General features: G+C 39.7%; 1 protein-coding gene across 2 annotated transcripts; it reads right to left on the bottom strand.

Moving 5' to 3' along the window:
• Positions 1-10556: 10556 nt before the first annotated feature.
• LOC102091201 (alpha-1-antitrypsin-like) lies at positions 10557-16556 on the bottom strand. 2 transcript variants are annotated; one of them, XM_021292337.2, is made up of 5 exons: positions 16412-16556; positions 14967-15656; positions 14198-14468; positions 13299-13446; positions 10557-12563 (listed from the first exon to the last, which is right to left on the bottom strand). In XM_021292337.2, the coding sequence occupies exons 2-5, from the start codon at positions 15637-15639 to the stop codon at positions 12357-12359; spliced, it is 1299 nt and encodes a 432-aa protein (XP_021148012.2). In that variant the 5' UTR covers positions 15640-15656; positions 16412-16556; the 3' UTR covers positions 10557-12356. The 2 variants fall into 2 exon arrangements, with proteins under 2 accessions (XP_021148012.2, XP_064919648.1); XM_065063576.1 differs by lacking the exon at positions 16412-16556 and having other exon boundaries at positions 14967-15699.
• Between the last annotated feature and the right edge of the window lie 2313 nt (positions 16557-18869).

Here is an 18869-nt window from a genome sequence, read left to right as displayed (position 1 = left end):
TAAGCACGTCTGTAGGTCAGGTGAGGCTTGATGGAGCAGACTGTTCTCTTTTGCCAGACACAAACCCACTGCGTATTAATTAAATGAATGTATTAATATAAGCTCGAATACTTGATTGCAATAAGGCAGTCTTTCAGGAAAAAAGAGACAGATGTTCACACTGCTCCAAGACGGGCTGTTAGCGCTTCTGTGCTGCTCCTTTAGTCATACAGCTGCGTGGTGTTAAGCATTGACACTTCAGTTAAACTTCATATGGATCAAAACAAAATTATCTGAGGATGCAGATAAATGCTGATGAAATTATTCTCCATCCACATGTAGCCATGGAGAGCAGGTAGAAATCAGTAATTGCAGGACCAGCTGTATTCAATGTTTTCTGTTCCCAAACATGCAAAATTGCCATGGGCAAACATGCTGTAGAGAGAAGAGGTCCATGGCTATAAGGAGCTGTTCTACCAGACCTACCTTACTAGCTTGTTGCCAGCTAATGACACCAGTGCTAAAACATCTCCTGAGGTGTCTTATAGCCTGCCATGGGGCTTTAGTTTCCAGACCATGCTGCTCAGACACCTGCCACAACATGCTAAACCAAGCTAACTTTCTGTTAGATGAAAAGCAGAGCAGAAGGAGTAATTAATATGCAAGTCATTTTTCCCCCAAAAATGAACTTAACATCAGTTCAGAAACAGCCCCATACTCAGAAACTTTCTCTGAGCCTTGGTTTAGTCACATCAGAAGAGGAGGCCTGCGCAGCGGTGTCCACTGTGCAGCTGCACGGCCAGCTGAGGAGGAAAGTAGCAGGAGAGAGAGACTCAGTGTTGTAAAGAAGAGTTGCATGCCAGCGTTGGAGGTAATTCTGGATTCCGTGCATGACTTCAAGGTGAACCAAAACATGCCTCACTACAGCGAGAAAACTGTGGCAGAGGCATAAATGCAAATCTTTTTGCTGTTTAGACATTGATCTGTACTATTGTCTTGTTGAGAGTCAACATGGATTGATTTTGAAACTTTAAAAATCCACCTCTGCTTTAATTATCAGTGTTCTCATGAGAAGGTGGCTTGAAGAAGAGGTCCACTGTCCTACCAGAGAGCTAACCAGAGGTTCTGCAAGCCAACAGCTGGTCCACCACAGGACTTGCTTCTGGAGAGAGTAACCTTCAAACTGTGCCTACACTGCCACTTTGATTTACACCTTAGTTCATTCCTGACCATATTTTACTCCAGGTGTCTTAGGTATGAGCTGCCTAGCTCCTTTCATCAGCAAATGCTCAGCAAGCGTTGCAGTCTCAGACAGCCCCAGCCATGCCCTGCTGAATGCAAACCACACCCTTAGCATCACTCTGTATTAACATTTTCTTGCACTGTTACATGTGTAACTCATGCCATTTTGGGCACTCTGAAAGAAAAGAAAAGCAAAACAAAAAATTGAATTGTCTCAAGGCAGCAGAAAGTCAGCTTGGGCTGAGGGAAGACCCAGACTGAGTGCCTGGGGAGCAGATACAGTCACCCCACTCTAGAAGATCTATAATATCCACATGATATGTCACATATTTAGTATAGACATAAGCACATATTTAGTATAGACATAAAGTCTGTATCATTTGGCCCAAGACTGTCTTAAAGTCTTGTCCACAAGGACAGTATACGCATTGCCAAAATTCACCATTGCTTACCCCAGCAGCAAACTCTAGCAGAAAGGATGCTGTCAGTGTCAGGTAGACAGAGGGGAGCTCTGGAGCAGTAGTCAGGATTAAGTTGAAGAACCTACCTAGAGCATCTCTTGAAGACATACATGGTTGCAGACAGATTTTCCCATGAATTTCTACTCTTACAACAAGATTAAAAGTTCTGCCTGCCCCTGGCTTTCAGGTCAGCAGGGAAGGAGGATGTGTGGAAGACAAGCCACAGCCAGCCTGGTGGTGGTTCATGTAAGAATCTTCCCTGCAATTCTTCTTCCAAAAATATTTGTCTTACCTCTGTTATCCCATTTGACAGATCCTGCATGGTCATTTATACTGTAGAGGGAGATTAATGAGACCTCTAAGTCAGGAGCTTGTTACCATAACGAGTCTTTAATACAAGAATTTGCATAATTTGAGAGAGAAACATATCCATTTGAAACAATGACTATAGAAATTACAGATGGAAATTATCCAGAAGGAATGTAGATCTATGATTCTCACTGAATCTAGATAGAACTGGGATTCACATGTCGGGCAAGTGTAATACAGTAGGAGTTCAGTTCCTGACTGTCATTAAAATCAGGACTTTAGGATAACAAATATAATATTTCATAGTTTAAAGTGTATTCAAAATTTTCTTTAGTTTTCTTTTAATAGTTACCTATGTAAAAAGCACTCCTAAGTGGAGAATTTCAGTGAGAAACACAACTCAGTTATAAAGAGATGTGCATAACGGTTTTGTTACCGTTTTCATATTGCAATACCTTGAAGATATTTCAGCTCTAAAATCTCAGTAAAGAAAGGATATGATCCCATTTTATGTCATTCATTAAACCCTCAGAATTATTCTGCCTATGTATAGTATTTACTGGTTCAGAGAAAAACTGTACAATTTATGTATTTTATAGAGTTTTTTATGTCATGTGGAAAGCAAACTTCTTATACCAGAGTGGTTGAAAACAGATTTTCTAAATCCTTGTTTGTGAACCAAACCAAAAATATCTTAATAATCATCTGTACTTCATGCTTACATTTGGCAGATACTTGAAAGAAATGTTAAGGTGCTTAACATTTGCTGGCCAAGTCACGTTTTTATCCAGAAGCCCTGGTGTGACTTAAAGAGTGTAATTTTAAGACTCCAACTTTGAAAACTCTAGTTAGGCTAGTGGAAAGTCAGTATATGGAAAAATGTTACTGGGTGTAAGTAGCTGTTATTCAACCTTCTTTTCTGAATAGTAATGGTTATCTTAAAAGAGACTTTAAAAACAGCAGCCTAGAATCTTACATTAAACATGCAAACAGAGGCTCCAGATGCACTAAAATGTCTCTCACTGGCTTAGCTTGTTTCTGTTTTTAGTGCATTTTCTAAAAAAACACAATTTTGCTTTTAGCTCTAATATAAACACAGTTTGTGTGCAAGGCTGTTGTGATCTGATGTACTGTCTTTATACTTTTATGGGAAACACCTGTCTTGATTTCTGTGATTGATATTGAATAAAACTCTAAACTCATACTTTTGCTTGGTTAGGGCTGTAAGAATTGGTGAATTGCTGTGAACAGTTACACAGTCACTGTTCAATGAACTATACCTAACAAAGTAATAAGGTTTAATTAGCCAAATCTAATCTGACAGCTTTCTGCTGGCATGCTATCTGTTAGTACAGCTGGCTAGTGATACATGTATGCATATTAAATAGAGATCACTCCGTGCAAATTTTCTTTGCTTTTCGAGTATTTTGTGTTTCAATTCTCGCAATTTCAAGTTTTCTTCTCATAAAAACTTTGCTTCCTTCTATCCGATTTAAAAACAGGTCAATAAGATTAAGACGTTCTTCATTTTGAGTTTTGATAGAAGCTGTTTTCACTCTAAGCATTGGCAATACCTGTACAAAATTCATATTTGAGTTGTTTGGGTATGTCAAAAGTTTGGATCACCCAAAAACCACAATCTGTGTGGCCAAGCCGCTAAACCTGTAATATCTCCAACATATACCATTGTGTCAGGGTGCAAAAGCCCTGAGTGTAGCACAGAGCTAGGCTTCTCAACACAGCATTGGGCCTGCACAGTGATAGTCACAGATTTAAGTTTACAGCATTTTCATTTATACTTCAAAAATAAGTCCTTTTCTTTTGTTCACATGTTGATGTTAATAGTACAAATGGAAGATTGGGAAATTGCCTTACATGGATTTCCAAACTCAAAATTCTAAGCCAAGGTTACCTCATTTTTTGCTGCAGACAGCTTAACCTACAGTCACAATCAATTATGACTGCTGAATAGTCAGAGGACAAGAAATAAACCTCTATTCAGTAGCCCTGGCGAGTGCATGCTCCCTGTGCTTCCCACCAAAATTCAGCCGGGCTTTGTAAACACCTTGCAAAGGAAGTGGGCAAATTTCATGGGAACAAGGACTGGCCAGCAGAAGTGTGAAGGGAGGTCCCTGAGGCAGTGGCTCCCTGGAGCTGTTGCATCTGAGGAAACCCAGACCAGGAGCTGGAAACAGACCTAGTGGAAAGCAAAGAACTGGAAATTCCAGAAAGGGACCGAAGTAGAAAAGAAAGAGAGAGGTGTGCAGTGCTCCTCTAACAAAACACACACATCCACTCAGTAATAAAATCTTGTTCAAATTCCATCCCACTGTATTGTCCAATTGTTTCTCACAACAACCTTATAAACAATCAACATGTCAGAGAAATATTAAAACTTGGGGATCATAATCAGACATTAAAACATATTTCTGAAACAGTCTCTCTCTACAATATATTTTACTTTTATAAAAAAATTTAGTCAACCAGTGTACCAGTGTGTTTTCCCCACATGTTTTTGCCCCTTTGGAACAGAATCTTAGATTAAAAATCTAGGTTGAAAGGAACCTCCACTGGTCATCTTGTCCAACCCTTTGCTCAAAACATTCCTACTTAGATCAGATTCCTAAGGGACATGCCTCCAAGGACAAGGATTTCACAACCCCTCTGGGCAACTTCTTCCAGTATTCAACCACCACATAGTAAAAATGCGTTCCTAAGTATAATTTTCTACATTCAAACAGTTCATTGATCTTCTCTTCAGTTTCTGCCAGTGTTAGCATCATTAGTCTCGTTCTCATAATGCAGAAACTTCTGGGCTGTCATTTGCAGACAGGGCATTGCATTTGCTCCTCTGGACCTTGCTTAGTAGTAATTGAAAGAAAATCTCTACAGATCTTCCACTCCCCTGTGTCCGTCAAGTGAGATCTTTGTCAAAGGAGAGAATAAAATGTTCCTGTCATCTTTCTCTGTCATGATCTGCTTGTAAAGTCTAAATGTGAAGTCAGCATTGCTGGTGGCTAGTTTGAGATGAGCCAGGTTTTTACTACATTGCTGCTTTTCCAGGAGGTGTCTCAAGCTGTAGTATTTACTGGGGTGACCACTTAGTATGTGGGAGTGAAACCCAATCCCACAGTGGACTACTTGCTTGCTGGCTGTCATTTACAAGATAGTAAGGGATGGAATTGACATCTGAGTAAGAAAGCATCATGAAAATTACCCATGTCTCTGTAGAATGCCATCAATATTTGTTCCAGAGGTTAATTTTATGCTAGTTCAGATCTATGACTGAACTCAAAGACCAGCATGCAAGCAATGAGAAAAAGGATTTTAATTAATGTCTTTGAAGTAGTTTCTAAAGAAAGACTGGAACACCCATTAAATCCACAGAGTGCCAAAAATAATTCCTCATTTTTGCCCACAGAAATGAGATACAAGGCTTAGGTCTCAGTGGTTAGTTCAGTGTTGCCAAAGTCCGTGAATACGCAAGTGTTTAGAGAAGTTGTTTTCTCCTTGAACTTCTCTTGACCTTTCATCATCTTCCACCCCCAAATTCCACCTCCATCCAAAGCACACATGTCAAATCCAACTGGAGCGTGTTGGAAAGAGAACAGCTGGTTTTCTTGGGTGATCATGGGAAGAACATTTTGGGGGTCAATGTCAGTAAAAAGCAATTAGGTAAATGTAGTCTTTACTGTTAAAAAATGGAAAGATGTGACATATTAGACCCCTCTTACTTTCTTTGAACTTATTTTTGCTTTTAATTTTGTTGTACCGAATTAAATGAAGATGTATATCTGTGATGCTTTTGCTTATGCAACAACACAACTAGAGAAAGGTTTATTTATTTTTTTTTTTTAAGAATCAAGAATTAAAACTATGTGTGTGTTTACCCCGACTGTGTTTTCCTCTCTTTCTTTATTTCCTTTTAGTGCAGAAACTGAATTATTTCTTTAAGGAGCCTCCACATCTTATACTATCCAAAAACTGGCCAAAAAGTGAGTCACCTTGGACTGAAATAGCTCTGAGTTTTGTTTATGATTCATAGGACTTTATTAAATTAGTTGGATGTAAATGGGTCTAAACTAAATACTGGGTCTAACTCCACTGTACCGCATCTACAAAATCAAAAAGAGAGAAGTAACCATCACCTCATCGAGCATTGTATGGATCAGTCTTCAAGCAGACACTGAGGTGGCAATTGCTGGCAGTTAGAACAGATATAAACATGTCTCAGCAGAGAAACTCAATTTTCTGCAGTGCTCTAAAATTGTTACACATGCAGGGAGAGCTTCATTTACTTCCTAAAGAAGGAAGAAGGAGCAGGAAGTGATTGTGTCATATCATCTGCCATCTCCTATGCATGAGCTTGCCTTGAAGAAAGAAGTTCTGGAGCCCTGTCCGAAAGACGCAAGGGTAAGCAAAAACTAGAATCAAGAGCTTAAAACCAAAACCTGATGTGTGCCATACAGTACATAAATAAAAGACAATGCAAATGAAAGTGTCACATAAAATGACAAACAGGTGGAAAGTTAACAGAAGGGCAGAATCTTTATTCTGACTGTTTCCAAGTTTTAAAGCTTTAAGGATCTTATCTGGACAATATGTGAGGGACAAACCACAGCTAAACTTTGGACTCCAAGTGATGGAGAAGCAACAGTTCAATTGTACTTGCACGGATCTGAACCTGTGCCCTGTGTGTAAACAACATTCAGCTGATGGAGGTGAAAAGTTCAGTGTTAAATCTTCTGCCCTACAATAATTTCCTTTGATTCTCTTTCCATTGGCTTTTGTTTTCTGGCTTATTTATGCCAAAAGCTTTAACATCTGCTAATTAAGTTCCGGTCAAGCCTTAGAAAGGCTCAAAGACTACATTGCATGGAGGCCTGCCCAGACAGATGAGCTAATTAACCTCAGCATACTGCCAGGCTGCTACCACTTCCCTGCTTCCCTGTCCTTATCGCAGCTGCAAGAGAGACCTCAGCTTGTGCCTCTGCCTCCCACAGCACAACATGGACATCTTGGTCTCCTTGGTAATTCCCCTGTCCCCCCCACCTGCTCCCCATGGACCTCTGCCTTTTTTCTAGGAATAACAATGCTCTTCAAGATGTAACATATTTTTTCACAGAACCTCCAAGGACATTTCTATTTTCTTATCATTTCACAAGAGCACATATTTTCCCCAGTCCTTGCTTTGCAGAGAGGTAATTCACTGTATCACCACTGTTGAACGCACCCTTTTATATAGGCAAAATAAGAAACCGTACCATAAATATCACAGGTAACATGGACTCTAATACAAGTTCTATCTCATATTCACGCTACTTGCAAGATGCCCCCTTAGCCAAGACATCCTCTTCTGCTCTTTGTTCTATTGCTTGCACTCCACACAGCATAAGGCAACAGGATAAGAAGCTAAAGACAATCCTAGAGGCTGCAAATCAGCTTCTAAGGAGGGTCTGTTCCTTTTTTCTCTTATTTTTTTCCCCCCTCCTTTTTTTTTTCCCCACAGTGCAGGCGCCTAGTGGTTTAAGTGCTTTTAAAGGCATTGTGATAGAAGCCTGAGATGTATTTTTCAATTAACTCATATCAAACACTTGCAGGTCCATTTAAATTGGAGAAATCTCGTAAGAAATATCTAAGTCACCTACCTGGAGGGTATGAGAGATATAACAAATGGGATGGAAAGCCAACAGCCTCAGCTAGAGCATGCTTTTCTTATGGAGGCATCAATTTCTGATGAACACTGTAAACCTACCTTCCCAGCCTTTTTCCCCAGCCTGAAATGGTTTACAATTGAAATGATTTCTGAGTTATGAAGTTGTTCCTGGTCTATGGCACTCTTAGATTTCTGGAGGCTGAAGCAGGTAGCTATTCCTGGAAAGGTGGAGTAGGAAGAGCTGGTGAGATGTTCTGACAGCTCGGTAACTTCAGCCTCTGAGGCCATAATCTGGAAGCAGTCCTCAGAAAACAAACCGGTCCTTAGAAAAAACACCTTGTGAATCTTTGTCTGGAAGAAAGCTGCAGTCAAAGCCTGGAACCAGGTAAACTTCAGCATGCACCGAAGGGAGGTTTCAAACAAGAAAGTAAAGGAGTGAAAGGCAGCTCTACTTCCAGTGATTGACTTGTCTGTGTGCACCAACATCTAATTATCACAATACTGTAGTAATAAGAGAGAAATATCATGTTATATGTAAGACAAAAATGACTGAACCATGTTGTGTTTGAAGAAAAGAAATATAACTCTTTGACAAGCCTTTGCAGGAATCAAATGACCACAGATCTTCCATTCTTCCCCACAGATATATTTCTCCTGGCCAAGTGACAGAGCACATGCCAGGAATAGGATATAATATATTTCAGAATAACTAACTTAATATTATGGCTCTCCATTAAAAATGCTTGGAAACTTTTGTGTGAAATACATCAATTTGTTATGGTCTGGCTTTTGCAATCTCTTAGCATCCAGTGGTACAATTAAATCCACTCCATTAGAGAAAACTTTTTCTAGATCCACTACGATAATGGAACTGTTGATGTCTTCAGGCTCCCATTCTGAGTCTCAATCATACCTCACATAGGTGATTATGTGGCTGGTAACTCCATCTGACACATGCCAGGGGTATGCATGTGGTATTTGGGGTTACCAAGGGTCTGTGAAGTCTGCAGGAGAGCATTGCCTCAAGCAATACTTCTCTCACAAAGACTTCCTGAGCCTAAGAATTAGTGTGATTAACAGGTGATGGATTCTTCCTGTGTGGATTTCAGCCACAGCATCTTCATGGCTGCCAAGTCCCTGGTGACAACAGAAGCCAGGTTTTCAGCCCTGAGTAATCACCAGGTTCTGACTTACTGGCTGTAGTGGTTGGAATTCCTTTGTGCTGCTCTTCAATTGCTCTCCTGCTGACCTGTGGCTGTTCTTCAGGCCTTGGGCATCTATTGCAGTGCTGGCATCAGACTGGTAGGAATGGCATGGATTGAGACTCCCCTCCCCTGGCAAGTTTATCTTAAAGCCCTCTTCACAAGCTTGGCAAACCTATGACCAAAGATGCTCTTCCCCTTCTCTGACAGAGCATTTAACAGAGCATTAGTAGGTCTTTCCAGCAGAATAAGCTATTTGCTTTTCAGCCCATGAACTTTAAAGCTGTTGCTTATGTTATACACCTTTAATTTCTTCCTAGCAGACACTGCACAGCACTGGGAACAAGGACAGACCTTCCCACTGGCACTAACCACTGGTTGTTTGAAATACATTATTTTCCTTTATTTACTTCAGACATACTATTTCCCTCTCTACCCCCACATGTCCCACATATACACTTTCCTTCTTTCTGATTGTTCCTTCTTTTATGATCTTTAGCACTACTCAAAAGTGCTGCTAGTTTTCTTCCAATGTCTTTTGAACTTCACATAGTTTGCTGGTAAGAGTTAAATCTATCTCCACCATGGATTAATCCTGGTTACTGAGTGCCTCATTTATGCTTTTAGACTTTGTTTCACTTCTGTAGATAACTCCTTCCTAGGTATAACAACAAATACACCATTTACTGCCATTCCCACAATGCTTGTTTTCACCTTATTTCTGGGACCTGCTCAGTGTGTGCTGTTCCAAAGCTTAGGCTGTGCTGGCAATTCTTCTATGGCTATTACAGAAGACCACTTTCAGCCATACCATCACACATTTCTCTTGGGGTCCACAGGGGCCACAGGGGCCACAGGGGCTGCTGAGGCTGCAGCTCCTGTGTGCCCTTGGTTACATGCACTCCCACAACAGATCTGTGTGTAGGCTTCAGGGCAGGCTGGGTTAGAAGATGTCCTTTGCACCTTGTCCCTCAGGTGATTCATCAGGGCAGCTCCATCCTCCAGAGACATCACTGCATTGAGGTGCCACACCATGGAATTTGCACGCAGCAGCAGCTCTTGAGTAGAAAGGAGGAAGATCCTTCCCCTGTTACATTGAGGCTTCTTGGTCATGAAATTTACAGTCAGCAAACAAATCAAGAAACAAAAATCCAGGACAGAAGCAGCAAAAAAACAGCAGATAGAAAGAAAAAATACTGTCCTGAATAAACCATGACTGCACTGGATTTGTGACAACATTTATGCTGACAGTTTTGGGTGGTTGTGCAATCCTTCCATACTCGATGTTTACCAAACAAATTTGCTGTCTGCTGCACATTTCCCATGAAGGACATTTCCTGATTATTGTCAAATTAGAAAGAAAACCAAGGCAAGACTCATGTATGTGGTCCCTACTTCCATTTGAAGATGATTCCGTACCAACAATAGTTTCTTGATACACTTTGCTTATCCAGTTCTTAATTCAGCTTGATTTTTCTCCACCCACTTTCAAATAGGTTAAGCAACAAGCTTACGTCTCAAAGTGAGACTTGATTGGCAAAATCTTGTTTAGATATTTTTTGCCTCCTAGCAAACAGAGACTATTGATCTGAGGTCCATGAGGAACAACAAACATAAAGTCTATTGGTATTTGCTTACAGTCATTTGTCACTGCAAAGCTGGACTTTGGCATTCTGTCCTGAATTAGCCCTGAGATTTGCCAAGCACTTTTAAATGATCTTCTGTAGAATCAGTTTATTTGTATTATACCAAATCCTTATATGTTTAGAGGTGTGAAGACAACAGTTTGTTACTAAATAATGAACAGACTAAATACAGTTAAGAGTAAGAAGCATTTGTCATTGATTTGCATGATTTTATGAGGGCTTTGAGAGTGAATGTCAAGTGTTACACGTGTGACAGATAGACATGGAAATATTCTTATATTCCTTATTGATATACTTACAGCTACAGTTTACTAATCTTGATAAAATTAATGTCAAAGAAAATAAAGTTCCCCAAAACAATGAAGATAATGATATTTTATAAATATTCACCATAATTTTATGTTACATTTTTCACAGACATTTTAAGAGACTAAAGTTTAAAAAGTTGCCGTTTATATTTTACATTTTTTGCTATTGGTGTTAGATATTCTATAGCAAAAGATTTAATCAATCTGTGATTTAAGACTTTCATTTGCTTTCTATACTTTAATAAAACAAGATGTTGATCTAAAAAATTAAGGAAAAAATAACAAAATAATTTAAATATTTACTGGTTTGTTTTTCTTTTCTTTCATAACCGTAAAACTATCTAGTGTATCTGGTCTGTTAAAATCCTATCAACTGACTGAGTCACTCACTACAAAACAACACAAAACCAATAAGTTAGACTCAAGAAACCTTAAGTGAAAAAGATACAAATGTCAAGTCACAGTATGTTTTTACTCTGTAATAGTAATCCACTGTTAATGTTTAGAAAGGTGACTTCTCAAATATTATCTGCATTTTGTATATGTGGCTATGATATGTGTCTATGATATTTTAAAGCAAGTTAACGGTACCTAGGAAAGCTCTGCTCTTGTTACTGAGGACATACAAGCTCTCTCATGTTAAAATTCTCACTCCTCCTCTTTTCTACCACAGTCTGACAAGTCTAGCTAGAAAGTGTGATAGTGAAGGCAATGTCAGTGGGAGAAAAAAGACTGAGACAACAAATCTATACAAAGGAAGCTGATGCTGATGTCATGGACTGCTCCACCATACTCTTATCACAGGGCATTGACAATAACAGCTATATTTGTAAGAGAAAACAGAAAGTCCTTTTGCTGTCATGGCTTCCTTACTTAGTAGGATAAACATTATCTGTAAAGCAAAGAAACTCTTCTTGTGTTCATGAGAAAAGCTTTCACTGAGGAGGAGACAGATGGAGACAATTTAGATGAGCTGCACTTGTCAGTCCTTTACACTGTTTTGTCCTTCAGTGTGCCAGTTACTGGTTTTGCAGCTTCATGCCATACTTGGTTAAACACCAAAGAAATTAAATGAAATTCTCTCCAACCTTAAGGGAATCCACATTTAAGACTAGTTGTCAAAGTCTAGTGGATTGAAATGACAGCAGTTATACCTCCCACCTCCTTTTCCCCATTTCCCTTCTCCTGCTCTCCTGTACACACACCATGAGGGTGCAGCAATAGCTACATGATCCAAGGACTTTGAACAATCTCAAACACTCTAGAGGAGCATGTCAGGAATGGCTTCTTACAAAACAGGTGAAAAGTGACTTGTATTTTGTTAACACTGCCAGCTATAACCAGCTGTAGACTGGGGTGGAGAGGAAAGGGAAATACCAGAGACTTTTGGATAAGAAGAATAGTTTTTGAGTTTTAAGGGATTAATAATGTATATAAGGATAATGGTTGAAAGGTGAGCACTAATATAATACTTTGTGGTATGTACACAGAAAAGTTTGCTGGATTACAGGAATTTAGGCAGCAACGTGCGTAAGTGGACGTCCTCTGGTCAATCAGTCATTTTTCAGAGGGTTTACAATTTTCCCTATGAAGAGGACAGTGCGGGTGTGTTTATCCAGAATCACCACGAGAAAGGGCCTGTTGAATCTGACTCTAGGCGGATGAGGAACATCTCCAGATCTCCAGGTAATCTCCTTCACCGTTGCCCCTGCTGCTTCAGTGCCGTTCTCATGAACATTCAGCACAGCTCTGTGGATCACCTGCAAGGACACAAAGCAAAACGACCTCCAGGTGACAAGCTGGCAAGAGGAGAGCAGTCTGCCACCCTTCTTGCTCTTGCCCAGGGGAGCCCTGCCTGAGGCGAGGCCCAGCAGCACCAGCCTCAGGAAGATCATCACCAGCCGTCCCCCTTCCCACTGCAGCTCCACCATCCATCAACCCCTTTTGCTAGTTCCTTTACTGCGTGTGCAGGGAGCAACCCTCAAACAGCAGACAGCCAAAGTGCACTCAAGATGACTAATGGCAAGAAACCCTGGAAGCAAAAAAACCTGGTAATTTAGCCTAGACTTAGTTTTGCCTTTGGCAGCTTCATGTATTATTGTGAATTTACCCTATCATCTAGCTGAAAAAGAATAACTTTCTGAGAGCACTAGAAGGGCAGAAATAATAGCCTGTTGACCTTTGTAGGGGGAATTAGAGGATATTTTGCCAAAGCTAGTGTGTTACCTTTAGATAATTTTGTTTAGTAGCCAAAAGAACATTTAATTATATGTACATCTTCTTCCTCACCCTCAAACCATGTATGTGTAACCCCTTGTAAGTATATTTGGCTTCGGTTTTAGGGAAGATATGGCTTGCTTTGCCTCCATACAGGCAGCTATTGATGACTGAGTTATGCTTCAGAGACAGTGGGATAATCCTTTCATGGGTTATTAATGTCAGATTATTTGGAACAGGTAAATCCTGTGGTCTTTGTGTTTCATGTGCTGACTTACTTTTGAAAGCATCAGTCCAGGCACCTCAGTAATTCCTGACAAATCAGCTTGTTCAGTGAATAGGTCAATCATGCCCACTTGTTTGATTATCTTTTTCACATCGTAAGTGCCAGAAATAGAAAATTTTGGAATATGCAGATGTATTTTTCTGTAACAAATAACATGAACAGGGACAAATTTTCATCTGGGTAACACTCCTCAATGGTTTCATTATAGTTACACTTCACATTTATTTTTCTTAATGCTAAAAGTCTGCTCTCAGGTTTCAAATAGCACTTCTGACCAGGTTAACTATCTAATATGGAGAGCTGGAGCAGAATGAGCCTGTTATCCTCTGCTGCCACAGGAGGGTTCGAGGAATGCGGTGGAAGACACAGCTGTTCCAGCTCTGTAGCAAACAGAGCTACTATTTCTAGATAGTTTTTTTCAAAAGATCATAACTGACTGTCCTAAGGCTGTTCAAATATACAATAGGGCTTGGACCACCACAGAAAAAGCTGCAGTAATGGTAAATAAATAAAATTTTCTCTTTTACAGACAATGCTGCAGATCATACCTGACCCTCGACACCCAAACACCCAATACTTCAGAAATAGCACTCCATTTTATTTTCACAATGTCCATATATGAAACAAGGGCCTGTTAACTTCATCATGATGCTAAGCAACTTGTGGTTGAGCCAGAAACTTAACACAAGTTGGATTCCATGTTCAGTGCCCTATATGTTCATTACTCGCAGCACTTCTTCATTTTCCAACTAAGAAAAGGGAAGTCCTGCACAGGAGAGGGACCGTTAAGTGAACAGAGTTCAGTAAAATATCCTTTAATGTTTTGTCTTGGTGAGATAAACACTGCTGATCAATAACAGGCTCACTTTTCACCTTAGCAAAAGCACTCACCTGTCTTGGAGGGACTTTTCCCATTTAGACACAGTCCTTTTCAAGAAAGCATCTTCCACCTGCTTCATCTTCCCTTCATCAGGCAAAACAAATAATGCTGCAGCATTTCCATTGTAAGGTATCTGAACGAGCCAACAAGACAGCTCTTCATCAAAGTAATTTCTGTAATAACCCTTTCGATACATCATGTCAACTTTTACAGATGTTTTCTGATCCACAAAAAAATCCTCCTGCCTTGTATATGAAGTACTGAAGGGTTTCTTCCAGTGGGCTTACGACAAAAAGAAAAATAATTCAGCAAAATACAAAGAAGAATGGTCACAGTGAATAAAACAGGATCTGGTCCCACAATTTTCCTTGGATTAGTGCAAATATTTTTCAAGATACCGCACCCTCAGATGTTATAGCATTGCAGTCTTTTTCTTTTGTTTTGTTTTTAATTTCAAGTGCTTAAAGATAACTACAGGCAGATAATACTGAAAACATCATCTTTCACTGGAGTATGAGTCTATGATCACATTAAAGAATTTACTAAACTCAACAAAGATATTTGTTAAAAAATACAGGTATTTCATTTAATCAGGTGAGGACACAAACATTTATACTGGCAACAAACAAACATGGTTTTATCGCAACATTTTCCAGATACTGAACATGGCTTCCTCAGCTTAAATTACTTATACTACAGTTTATTTCGCATAAGTTTTCATTCCCTGTCGTAAGCAGTAAACATATAAATCACAACTTTGCAACCTTTGGTATTTCTTACCTTTAAAGAAGACATAGTTGACAAGAACCATTGCCGTGAGAGGATCAAGGTTTTTCACTAGTTTAACAATTTTCCCATTTGTCTTTTTCTCAATATAAGCATTGATCTGATTCTCAGCACCAGAGGAGTTGTTAAAGTCAGTAGAAAATACTTCAGATTCATAAAAGCTTTCAACATCATCCAAGAACTTCTGTAGTGGTTTTAGCGTCTCTTCTATAAAAAGGGCATTGCCCAGGCTCAGCTGGAGCTCACTATCTGAACGGTTCAGCATGTGGAGGAGTTGGCAAAAACCTTCATGTATTTCCTGATCCTGAGTCTTTTTCAGGTTAAAGGCAAGCCCTTCCAGAATCTGCGTCAGTGTCGCTGACTTGGCCCCGAGTGCCAGCATTGCAAAGGAAGCAGAGATGCTTATAGGTGAAAAGAAAATATTTTGATCAGTTTCTTCGGATGCAACCAGCTTGTAAAACGAAAATGCAAAGTCAGCATTGCTGGGAATTAGTTTAACAAAGGTTTTGTTCTTAAGTGGATAAACTTCTTCCCTGTGAGAACTGTGTCCTGGGTAGTATGCCCCTTTAGGATCATCCTGTTTATTATGTTTATGAGGATTCTGATGACACTGGGCAACAGTACACAAGCCAGTCAGCACTAAACACAAGGAATACGTGGGCTTCATTTTCCTTTTAACTGTTTCTGGAAAAGAGATAGATACACAAAACATGGCACAAAAATTAATTTTTTCATGCTGTGTGTTCCAGGTAAGTAAAATGAGGCTCTCAACAGACCTGTTCTCCAAAATCCCACACCTGGATATTTCACAATCCTGATGCATGCCAGTGATCCCCAGAAAGAATATGCCTCTTGATACACTATTTGTATGATCAAGTACTCTCTCAAAAGAGGAAATTTTTGATCATATTAACTTTTAAAAAACAGGGTAGGACTGGTGACTTTTTTTTTTTTTTTTTTTTTTTTAACTGGAAGCTTATGACTTTTTCCCCAGAGTAACTGGTGGAAGTTGCTTTTGTACTTGCTACTGCAGGATGGCTACTGCAGCCCTGTTAGTCTTCCTCAGTTCATCAAATAATTAGAGACTTGAATCTGTGTTAAACAAAAATGTGATATCAACAGAGATCATAGTGTCTAGGACCCAAATTGAAAAACACTTTTACAGCTTCTTCAAAGACAAAATATTGGATCTGTGACAGCAAAGTCTCTATAGGTATTACTATTACTTACAAAATATTTTTAAAATTTAATTATGTGACATTTCTTCTTCGCTAGCAGCCTGGTCTTTCTGGTTCTTGGCATGTTTTGATGTTTTGATGTTTTGCGTAACAGTTTTAGCCCTTTGTTTACATGTAAAAAGATACCCTTCTCGGACAACAACATAATCTGTCCAAATGAAATATCCAAATTATCCAAGGGAAAATTAAAAGAGTACTTACAGTGCTACAAAAAGGATACTACTGTGTCCATCTGGCCTTGTCTGCTCCTTCTTCTTTTCTGTACCATTGAACAAGATTAAGGAGAGTACTCCCGTTAATCATTAATTAGTTCAAATAAAAATTGCCAGCAAGGATGCAAAGCAAGCAGTAATGACGCTAGATATTCTGGACAGTTTGTCCAACCCAGACACAAGCTAGCAGTGCTGGGTGGTGGGGCTGTGGACAAGAGGGAGCAGAGCAGGGACTGTATCTCCTGCTGCTTCCATGCTTGCTGAGTGACATGAGAAGCTGCTGGTGTATGTGCTGGGCAGGAGACTCATACCCTTCATGGCTGGAACTGAATTCTGTGACTTCACGTGAAGGCCACCCCTTGCCTGGGTCTGGTTTTGGGTCTTTTCCTAAGGGGAGCAGACTGTATGTGGCTGGCGAACAGTCTCCAGATTTCTTTAGAGAATAACATATGACATTATCACTCTGCTGAGACATTTCCAGTGTACACAGTTGTTCAGTCGTTGTTGGCCATTGCTTGTGACTGGGTACTTGGGGACTTCATGAAGAGTTTTCCCCTGATTTTTAGAAAATATATCACAACAAACACATCACCACTAAGAAACAATTACATTAGACAGTTCCAGAGACTGACTGCAAAGATGGACATGTGGCTAGTGGATATCTTGTTTCCTCAGGTTAGCCTTTGTATCATATGCAACTGAAATGAACCTCAGCAGAACACAAATCAGGCTGACAAACCACCTTTCAGCCACTGCTAAAGAAGACATGCTGCCATCACTGGATGATATTCAGGGTTGAATATTGTATGTGGATGGATCACTCAAGGACAACCTTAAATGGAAAATGAATGTTTTTTGCAGTTCTTGTTGCCACTGTGGGACTCCTCTCCATTATGTAGGATAGTTTTGTAACTCCGCTTATCAGTTATAGTGTCATTTCCATAATGTAAATGTGAAATATGCCATCTGCATCCCATTGATTCCACATTGCCAGAACACTCAAGAGGTTGATAGCAACCATCTGATTTTGAAGTGAGGGTAATATCCATAATCCATAAATCACTGAACCATTGCCTGGTAACTACAAGTGACAAAAAATAGCCAGCAATGTGTGTGGTCACTGGCTTATTACATCTTATAAAACAGTGAACAAAATTTACAAGAAGGAAAACAGGAATTTGAGTGTTTCCAGTCCAGCAAGCCCTGTAAACTCATACCAATAACCCTAGATCTTCATTAATAGATATAAGTTTGTGTATTAGCAGTGATCCAGAAAAAAAGATGAATTGTGGGACAGCCTGAAGAATTACTCCTTTTTTGACTCAGGATGCATGCAAGGACACAGATACCAATACAGATGGTCTTAGTTCATACTGGCACTGCAGTAATGTAGAGGTTTTCAACCTGTGGCCCAAAGCCAGGACCTGTAAGGGAACTCTGAAATGCAATCAAGAAACACAAGCCAGCATGTGTCCCCTTGGATCCATTCCTCTTACCATTGCACTAATTCTTGGAGCACCAAAACAAAGCTGTTTCCTACAAGGCTGCATGTTACTGAATGTCACTGGTATCCATTTCAAGGAGGATCTATAAACTCCACTCTGCAGTTGATGGTGCTTATCCATACCTGAAATTCCATCACGGGTAAAGACTTTGGGAAGGCACCACAGCTGACAGGGGATGCAATGCCTGCTCAAAATGCTCCCCTGTCATAACCGAGGCTGCAGGGAATAAATGGTTGCAGTTCTGAGAATTAAGCAACCATCTTACAAAGTGGAGGAAGGGAAGGTGAGGATGAGACCTGGTGGGTAAATGCCTGGAGAAAGCAATGAAGAGGAATGAGGGGGCAGGTGTTAGGAGAGGAAAGAAACAAATGAGCCTTTAGAATATATCCAGTCTAAGAAATGTCTCTGCAGCTGTGTCACTAAATCATGGGCAAAACATGTCATGCCTATTGCCATTATTGCAGCCATTTTTATTACATCAAGGCTGCACAGTATTAATTCTGTTACTTTCTAAAAATGAAACATTTGGCCTTACAACTACAGTGCTCTGCTAATATCCTTCTTTGGGATACGACATACAATTTTGTACCCTCAGTCTGTTACCAGAGCCTCATACTTGCAATGAAATGATGTAGTATATCATACCTTTAAAGAAAAATATAGCTATACATAACCTCTGCATAGAATCAAAGTTCTTTCTACTTTTCTCATGAATCCCTGTTATTTTCTTCACTTTCTAATGAAAGGTATATTTATTAGCCTCAGAGATTCTGGCAACTGTGTCTGTTTCAAGCTACCTTCTGATGCAATCTAAAACCATATAAAGTAGGAAACATTTATATTGCTTGCAATAGCAAAACCACATTTGTTGTGGTCTATGACTTGGAGAGCATCACAGGACTATGATTTACACCTTGACTACATCAGGAGATAGCAATTCAG

This window comes from Columba livia, chromosome 5 (genome assembly GCF_036013475.1).
Source record: "Columba livia isolate bColLiv1 breed racing homer chromosome 5, bColLiv1.pat.W.v2, whole genome shotgun sequence".
In the NCBI taxonomy this organism is placed as follows: Eukaryota; Metazoa; Chordata; class Aves; order Columbiformes; family Columbidae; genus Columba; species Columba livia.
Note: the sequence above shows the minus strand (reverse complement) of the source record. Positions and strands in the feature narration are given on the sequence as shown.